General features: G+C 48.5%; 4 protein-coding genes and 1 non-coding gene; 2 read left to right on the top strand and 3 right to left on the bottom strand.

The window, feature by feature from the left end:
* Positions 1-188, bottom strand: part of CNAG_07389 (flavin-containing monooxygenase) — a 2639-nt gene extending 2451 nt beyond the window's left edge. Inside the window, exon 1 of the mRNA XM_012191678.1 lies at positions 1-188. This exon is cut by the window's left edge and continues 477 nt beyond it. The gene's annotated coding sequence lies outside the window, so the exon portion shown is untranslated.
* A 610-nt stretch (positions 189-798) lies between these two features.
* On the top strand, positions 799-1176 carry CNAG_07388 (hypothetical protein; the record flags this gene model as incomplete). Its single annotated transcript, XM_012191677.1, has 1 exon — positions 799-1176. The coding sequence occupies one exon, from the start codon at positions 799-801 to the stop codon at positions 1174-1176; it is 378 nt and encodes a 125-aa protein (XP_012047067.1).
* CNAG_12126 lies at positions 804-1311 on the bottom strand. The gene is made up of 2 exons (XR_001045285.1): positions 1187-1311; positions 804-1077 (listed from the first exon to the last, which is right to left on the bottom strand). It is a non-coding gene; the product is annotated as a hypothetical RNA (non-coding RNA).
* Positions 1312-1651: 340 nt separating this feature from the next.
* CNAG_07387 (siderophore-iron transporter Str3) lies at positions 1652-4759 on the top strand. The gene is made up of 10 exons (XM_012191676.1): positions 1652-2193; positions 2439-2537; positions 2591-2845; positions 2899-3050; positions 3099-3417; positions 3464-3579; positions 3629-3724; positions 3779-3912; positions 3961-4310; positions 4374-4759. The coding sequence occupies exons 1-10, from the start codon at positions 1989-1991 to the stop codon at positions 4577-4579; spliced, it is 1932 nt and encodes a 643-aa protein (XP_012047066.1). The 5' UTR covers positions 1652-1988; the 3' UTR covers positions 4580-4759.
* Positions 4760-4781: 22 nt separating this feature from the next.
* Positions 4782-8455, bottom strand: CNAG_00855 (ligase). XM_012191063.1 has 10 exons: positions 8065-8455; positions 7298-8006; positions 6941-7210; positions 6600-6865; positions 6267-6531; positions 5948-6142; positions 5767-5893; positions 5658-5670; positions 5218-5583; positions 4782-5023 (listed from the first exon to the last, which is right to left on the bottom strand). Exons 1-10 carry the CDS (start codon positions 8371-8373, stop codon positions 4982-4984), a joined length of 2562 nt encoding a protein of 853 aa, XP_012046453.1. The 5' UTR covers positions 8374-8455; the 3' UTR covers positions 4782-4981.
* Positions 8456-8538: the final 83 nt, after the last annotated feature.

The raw sequence follows: 8538 nt of genomic DNA, 5'->3' as shown, positions 1-8538 counted from the left end.
GTATCGGATTTAGATCCGGACAATTCAGTCGTGCAGGACATTATTCTGCGGCAACGCAGCGATTGGTCCCATCTGATAAAAAAAATAGAATCAATGTATTTGTGCCGACTTCCGTGTCGCTGGAAAAGCAACACATTCAAGACGACAGCCACCGGGTTTCTCACGGTTGCGTTTGACATGTGGCAGGCGCAAAAGCCTGCAATCTCCGGTTCTTTCGGTGTCATGTCACCGGATATAATTTATAGCACGGGGCTACCGGCGATTTCGGTCAAATCTCGGACGACGGTTCTTAGTCAAGTCCAACCTTACCCTGCTTGCGATTCCAACGGCAAACCCCGCCCAATGGGATCTGCATTTTACTCGCTGAGACAGTGATCAGAAAGTTTTCTCCAGTTAGGTAACTCCCTTAAGCCATATCGGATGTCGTGTGGGGTTGATCTGGGGTCCCGCGAGAGCGTCTCAAAACAAAAATCCCTAATACAGAACTTGAAGTACCACTCCTTTCTTGTTTTTAATGTAAATAATAAACCTAATAAATACGCGAAAGCGGAAAGCCATAATATGGACATTTAGGGCTACGTCGCAAATATTGTCGAACCCTGATTAAGCCCGATCAAGTAAGATCAAGCAAGATCAAATCGTCACCGCGCATAGATGCGTCTTAAATAGAAAAATCCTGATCACGCACAGGCACCAATTGTTAATGGATATTAAGCAGCCCGATCAAATGCCCCATTGCCTGATCATATCCATTTTTGCATGATCGGTAGGTAGGGGAGCCCTGATCTTATTCAAAAAATGCATGACCGTACGCTCAGTTTGCAATGGCAAAAGGCTTATATTAAAGATCGTCCCACCCAAGCTACGCGATCATTATCGACTACTGGTACCAAGCTTATGCATCTGATTAAACTCGCCAACACCAACTCTGAAGTTTGGAAGACATTCTCCGCCGCGGAAAGTTCCAGATACCTGGTACCTTTGACAGGGTTTGATGTTTCTCCGCCCAGCGCATTCTTTTCACTACTTTCCGCTCCTTACAACAGGCGTAGCCATGTCGTGTGCGCATATCTTGGACTGAGCATGTCAGATATTGAAGACGTCAAGCCAGTTCGAGCTTCCAGGAGCACATCGAATTGTACATTTCGAGATGTGCTTCTGAGCTGTAGAATTTAAAAGAACGCACCAAGTCTTTTTATATATTCAAGATTCAAGAAAGGGTGGAGAAGAACGTTGGGAGAAAATCGCAACGGTGATGAGAAGTAAAAATTGTGTATGACGGATGTCAGGCAAAATTGGCCAACATTCAGGATCAAGGCTTTGCAAAAGTTAGGATACAGCTATCCCTGGTATATATCTCATCCTTCGAAAGTGCCAAGACTCGTCCATATTAGCACAAACTCAGGATAGGATGCGATAGGAGTCGAAAAAGTTATCAAACTGCAGATCCCAACTCGCAATCGGAAGTGCTTTTAGCTGTATTCTGCATTCTGAGTTACACTGCTACCGCCTTTTCTATCGTGCATATTTGTATAGACATACATATTGTGCAACAACGAAAATGTGTAAGAAATAAGACGGGCGACTTTGGCACGGCGAGAACGAAAAAAGAAAAAGATTTGCTCCCGCCGGCCGAAAAAATCAGATACTGGGTATCTGATAACCCACGGATAACTCAAAAAGATGATCAATCACACTTAAAATTGCCGCCCAGGTACAGAACCTGGTTCCCGACCGGCTTCACATCCTCACCCACCTTCCACATTTTGATCAAGAGCTCCAAGAAAATGCCTATCCCTGGATTTCGGCCGCCCTATCTTCCCCTGACACCCTATCTCCTATCTTCCTTTTGGAGTCCCTTGACGTCCTCGAGAAAAGTTCAAGAGCGTTTCGAGCACCAAAAAGTTAACGGAGCCGAGAGTGATATATAAAGATGTCTTTCCGTGACAGCGTACTTTTTCCGCCCATCCCCTTTCCATCCCCACAAAATGTCTCGAATTCCCATTGAGGCCACTCTCAAGACTCTTGCGACCAACGATCCGCCGTTCCCCGACCTCAATATTCAATCCGAAGAGTCCGAGGAGCAAGAGAAGAATGATGTCGAGTCTCTTTCCAAGGAAGCTGCGGCTCAAGCTCAGGCCGAAACTGTGACTGTCGAGCAGGACAAGGGTGTTACTCGAATTGAGGCTTTATGTAAGTCGTTTTCGCATTCCTCTTCTCTTCATACTTCATTCAATAGGACGATAAGCGAGCATATCAACCGTAGTCGCCTATAGTCTTTGTCACAAAATCAATTTCCTTCTCTTTTTCTCTTAAATAGTCGCTTTGACATTTGCGATCGACCCATTAGTACCCTTTATTGTTACTCTTCCTTTCCCATAATCGGCTTATTTCCCCATTAATGAAGAGTCAGCGATGGCTAATTTCGACTTTCACAGACATCGTCTTCGGCAAGGGTTGGGGTCTCTACTCTCTCTGGGCTTCTATCGGTTTGATCGCCTATGTTTACTCTTTAAGTCGAAGCACCACAGCTTACTGTAAGTTTCATCTCCATTACCAACATCTCAGGAAAGCTGATGCATTCGCATAGATGCCCAATTTGCTACCTCTTCTTTTGGTAAACACACTATCGTTGGTACTATCGGTGTCATTAACGGTATTCTCAACGGCGTCGCTCCTCCGTTCATCGCCAAGATTGCCGATCTTTGGTCTCGTCCCCACGCTCTCCTCCTTGCCATCGCTTGTTACGCTATCGGTTACGCCATGTGTGCTGGTGCTCACAACATTCAGACTGTCGTAGCTGGTCAGGTCTTCTACACTCTGGGCAACGCGGGTATCAGTTTCTGTAGGTCTTCGTCTCTCTTCATTGTGTGTATCTCTCAACTCATACTTGCGCAGTGAACAGTTTGCTTATCGCCGATATCACCTCTATGCAATGGCGAGCCTTTGTTGACGGTGCTGTCAATTTGCCGTATGTCCTCAATGCCTTCGTCGCCGGTTACATCGTCTCCGACATCAATGGTTACAGCGCCAACGGTTGGCGATGGGGTGTAAGTTATTATCTTCTGAGGTTTAGTCCACAATATAATACTACGTAGTACGGCATGTTCTGCATCCTTCTCCCTGTCTGTATGTCCCCCGCTCTTATCGTCCTTCTGATCGGTGACCACCGAGCCAAAAGACTTGGTGCTCTTTCACTCGCCGCTTCCTCCAAGGCTCGTCGTGAACAACTCGCTCTTACCGGTCAACACGAAGCCGTTAAGGAGGATGAGACTGCTGGTATGAACACCTGGGGCAAACTTCGATTCTACTGGACTCGACTGAATGTCTTTGGTTTCCTTCTCATGGGCTTCGCATTCGCTCTTCTTCTTACCCCTATGACACTGTACACTACTGCCGAGGGAGGTTACAAGAACCGTAAGTGTTGGTAATAGTCAGAATAATCGCTCTGACGTGAATCTAGCCTCCCTTATTGCTATGCTTGTCATCGGTGGTGTCTTGTTCATTTGCTGGTGTATTTGGGACGGTTTCTTTGCCCCTTACCCCTTCATGCCCAAGCGAGTTCTCAACAGGACTTTCGTAAGCGTCATCTCATCCCATTTGCCCAGCGCTAATCAACTTCTCTCAGATTGCTTGTCTTACCGCCGATTTCTTCTACTACTTCTCCTCTTACCTAGTCGACGGTTACTTTTCTTCATGGGTATACGTCATCGTTGACTGGAACGTGAGTGCTTGCTTGGAGTTTGATATGAAGTCCCAACTGATCAGCCATTGATAGGACCGAAATTATGCGTTCTTTAACAACACTGTTACTGTTGCCATGTGTGGTTTCGCTGTCTTCTTCGGTCTCCTTATCAGATACACCCACCGATACAAGGTCCTTCTGGTCATTGGTCTCTCTATCCGAGTTGTGTAAGTCATGACCTCTTTGTCGCGTCAACTAAACTGACTCCCCTCTAGTGGCATGGGTCTCACCTACCGAGCTACCCTTCAAGCTACCGATGCCATCTTGGTCATCTCTCAGGTCCTCGTTGGCTTTGGTGGCGCCATCTCCGTCATCGCTTCATACATTGGTGTCCAAGGCTCCGTCCCTCACCAAGACATGGCTATCGCTACCGCTGTTCTTAACCTTTGGTCTTCTATCGGTTCTTCCATCTCCATCGCCATCTCTGCCTCCGTTTGGAACAAACAGGTCCCTGCGCACCTTGAGAAGTACCTCGGTAGTACTTACAACGCTACTGAGCTTGCGGGTATCTTTGGCTCCATTAATGTTGCCCGAGTTACTGAACCCCGAGATTTGGTCAAGAAATGTACGTTTGGTGTCTTTTTTTTAATACCAATCATGAGCATCAACTGACATGCTCTTCGCTTAGCCTACATGGAGTCTGTTAGCCCCCTCTTTCTCGCTGGTCTCATCACCTCCTTCTGCTCCGTCATTGCCGCCCTCTTTGCGTCCAATTATTACTGTGGCCAGAACCACAACGCCATCGAGGACAAGATTATCAAGTTTCGAAACACCGAGGAGGTCAAGGAGATCCAGAAGGACGTCAAAAGAGGTTGTCAAGGAGGAAAACATTAAGTGTTTACTCGAATTTTATGGGCACAAACTATAGGGATATCAGTGGCTCGGTATTTTCTTTCCTTTCATTATCTCACTTTCGTTTTCGACACATTGGATCATAGAGCTTATAATAACCAGTTTCCTACTTTCAATCCTTCAGATGTATGCAAGCTATCTTCTCCGTATCTTAACGAGCTTTGGATGTTTTGACGGTGATAATCGTGAAAATGACAAGGAATGTAGAGTATACATACAACGGGTATCTTACAAAATGCGTGGTATCCATTCAATCACCTTCCGACATACCTCCTTAAGACTTTCTCTACTTCGCTCTCACCAATTCCCCCATCCCCCATCCCTCTCTCCAAAACTCTCACAAGCTATCGCCGCTCTCATAGCTCCCGGTTCGTTCTAGACTTTCTACATCGGCGGTAAACTCCTCTTACACAATGGACAAATTGTCTACGATAATTGCTTCATTAGCTTCTCTTCATTATCGCAAGGGGCATAGGTGAAAAGAAGAGGAAGTGGAAATAGGGATTGGGGGAGATAATAATGATATGGAAGAAAGGGATCGGGGGCAAAAGGAGAAAACAGTCGCCTATCGTTAAAGCCAAAAAAGAAGAGAGAAAGAAAACAAGGGAACATGGACGTACCTTGATACTCATCCATTGCGCCAAACAACTCGTATGAAACACATGGCCACATGGCGCAATCGCATAATTCCTTCTATCCAACCCTCCTAGACCGCCCAACAAGCCTTCCCTCTCCGACTCTTTTTCCCTTGAAATCTTGTCTTTCGATGAGATAATGGCGGGGGAGAGGGGAGAACTAGACTTTTTATCGAGTGAATTCGAGCGGCTGTGGACGTGGGTGGAGAGGGAGAGCGCGCCGGACCTGGGATAGAGGTCCACTTCTTCATAACAGATCGAACATGTTGTTTCGCCGTCGTAAGGTGATGGATTCTCAGGGTCAGGAGGGGAGATGATGGGGTGGTAATTGTATGATTCTGGTGGAGCCATCTAAAACGGATGGAAAAGAAGTTGATCCGGTTAGCTTCTTTGCGGATTTCAAACGAACCACAACATAGACGTACGCTTTTAGGTAGACTACAACCAGAAAAAAAAAGAGCAAGGTCAAATCAGCGCCCAATTTACATTACATTACATCACAACATCAACTTTCAGACGGAAACAAGGACTCACAAGAACGCCGGCCCAAAACTCTCCTGCGCATAAAGCACCCCAACCTGCAAGACTTGCCAAGCTACCAAACCCCATACCCACCGTTTCGGTTCGGTGAAAAATATATTGTTGGGGTATGCGAATGCGTCTGTTCATTTTTTTGTTGAGCGTTAAGCAATATGATTGAACGGAAAGAACTCACAAAGCGGCAAAACCAGTCTTCCTCCACTCATTCCCAGCACAAAACCCCAACCTAACGCTCTCCCATTCCCCCTCCTCGCGTTCCTCCATATCTGCGGGACCCAGAAGGAGTAAAGGGAAGTAAGGAAGACCGGGAAGACGGAAGGGGTGAACAAAAAGGGGCCGATGAAGAGGAAGAGGAGGGCAGATAGGATCCCTATAGTTTGGATGAGAGGGTAAGGATAGGATTAGCAAAGGAAAAGAAAACGTGTTTAGAAAACATGTTTAGAAGCGGGAGGATAGTTATGGGACGGAGAAAGAGAAAAGGGGGGGACACGTACATTTGAAAGCGGGCTGAGCCCTAACCATCTCCCGAAGGCCTTCCGTCACGGGTCGTAAACCCGCGAATCGGTTTCTGCCTCTGTTCACGTCCTCTCCGTTAGCCGGGTTGGCCCCTTCTGGATCATTCGCATTGGTATTGGCGTTATCGTTGCCGTTGGACGCAACAATGGTGGCGGTCAAAGGAGCAGCGGCAGCTGGAGCCGGGGCAGGAGCAGGAGCAGCCCCTTCGGGAGCTTGAATCCTATGTAACGTAACCGCATACCTCTATCACATTCTATCAGCACTTCCATCCTTCCTTCTTAGAGGTTAAGAAAGGTAGGGGAAAGACTCACAGGTCCAAAGATCACAGCCCCCGCAAAAGCAGCAAACCCTCCTACCCAAACCCCCATCCCGCCTCCGTTCCCATCTGAGCCTCCATGCCCAACATTCATCACTCCCAAAATCACATTGAGGCTGAACACATACGAGTCGATGACGGCCATGAGGGCGATAGTCCATATCGAGACTTTGGAGAGTGTCGATGGGGTACGAGTGAGTTCCATTTGGTTGACGAGGAGGTAGAGCAGGAGCAGTTGAGTGAGGGCTGTTAGGACGGAATCTGTTTTCGCGCGTGGAAGGGCAATGATTAGCTTGGTCAGTAAGAGTGTGAGAGTGAGTAAGAGGTTAGACGTACAACTAACTTCCCTCCTCCAAAAATCATCCACCTCCAAGCCTTCTCCACCATCGACCCCCAATGCCCACCCACATCTATCCGCAACGACCACCCCTCCCAGCCCTGGAGGGAGCTGTGAGTACCCCGGGGGCCGTTTCATACTTGCCAACAAGCCCGTCGGGTTGGATATTTCCGCGTGATATGCTTGGATTTCGGCAGCGAGCGATGAGGAGGGGATGGGCGGGAGGGTGAGATGGATGAGCAAGGGGCAGGTGGTCGTTTCCGATACGTCTGTTGAGGATATAACGGGGAAGGGAAAAAGGCAAAGAGGTTAGCAACGGGGATTTGCAAAGAAGAGACTAGGAGGAATCGACTGACCGTCGGGACGCATATCACCAAGCACGAAAAGCCCTTCCTGCACTTTCACCTCCTTCTCCAACTCTCTTAGCACAATTCCCCTCGTCTCATTCCCAGCCTCCCCTCCCCACCTTTTTTCGCCCCATAGACCAGGTAGCCGTCTGATATCGGGCCGCATACCCTCAGGAAGGGCAAAGAGGTTGTAGGTGCCGTTAGGGATATGATGGAGGCCGTAGAAATCGTAGATGATGGTTTGGTCCGAGGCGGTGGACGTGGATGACGAGGGAGAGAGAGGAGCGGGCCGTGAGGTTAGCGTGAGAGCGCCTTTGACCCACGTCCATTCTGGGTACTCGTTGTCATCTTTTTGTGTGGGATGCGAAAGGTCGTCTGGGGGATCGATAGACGACGACACGTTCCTCTCTTTCAGGTTCATATCCCATCTCACCGTCCTCGCCCAATCCCATTCGCCCCTCATCTCCTCTGCCCTCGTCTCATTCCATCCCTCTGTTTGATTTATCGGCAAGCGCGGCAGGTGAGCGCCCTTCCAGAATGATGCCAGGGAATCAAGGTGTTGAGAGGTAGAGTATGGTTCAGAGAGAGATAGAGGGTGGACAGTGGCGTGTCGGTAGAAACCTGTGATGTTGGTGTAGAACCGGTGGTTGTGCTGTAACGGGTCGTGTGAAAACGCTGGAGGTACGATGGACGAGGGGAGGATATCCGGTATCGCTGGCTGTGTAGAGCAGTGATCAGGGACTTTGTCTCGGAATACTATTCACTTTTAGACATACCTCGGTATAGTTTCCCTCCGTCCCATTAAGCCAGCCCTTCCACTCATCTCTCATCCCTCTTACATACTCCAGCTCGCTCATCCTCATCCTCACCTCCCCATCCGGGCCTATTTCCATACCGCCGCTCGTGGGTGTGTGGTTGCCGCCAGACATGAAGAAGAAGAAGGCAGTGAGGAATAACATGGACGACAAGTTTGGCCGGGGCCTAGGAGGGTTGAGTTCGAGCTCGGGAGGGAGTTGCTGGGGAGGGGGAAGCGGTTGTCGAGGGGAGCGGGGCGTTGTGGGTGCATCTTGAGGGGGTTGGGACATGATCAGAGTCAAGAGAACAGCAGTGCTGGTTCAGCTTATATATATGGAATGTTGAATATACACTTGAATATACCAAGCCGAGTCGCAGAAGTCGCAGAGATGACGGGTGAACGTCTGCCGGGATACTGGTGGAGGCGATTAGTAAGGGGGAGAGATGTGAATATA

This window comes from Cryptococcus neoformans, chromosome 1 (genome assembly GCF_000149245.1).
Source record: "Cryptococcus neoformans var. grubii H99 chromosome 1, complete sequence".
NCBI classification, from domain to species: domain Eukaryota; kingdom Fungi; phylum Basidiomycota; class Tremellomycetes; order Tremellales; family Cryptococcaceae; genus Cryptococcus; species Cryptococcus neoformans.
This window is presented reverse-complemented; position numbering and strand designations above follow the sequence as displayed.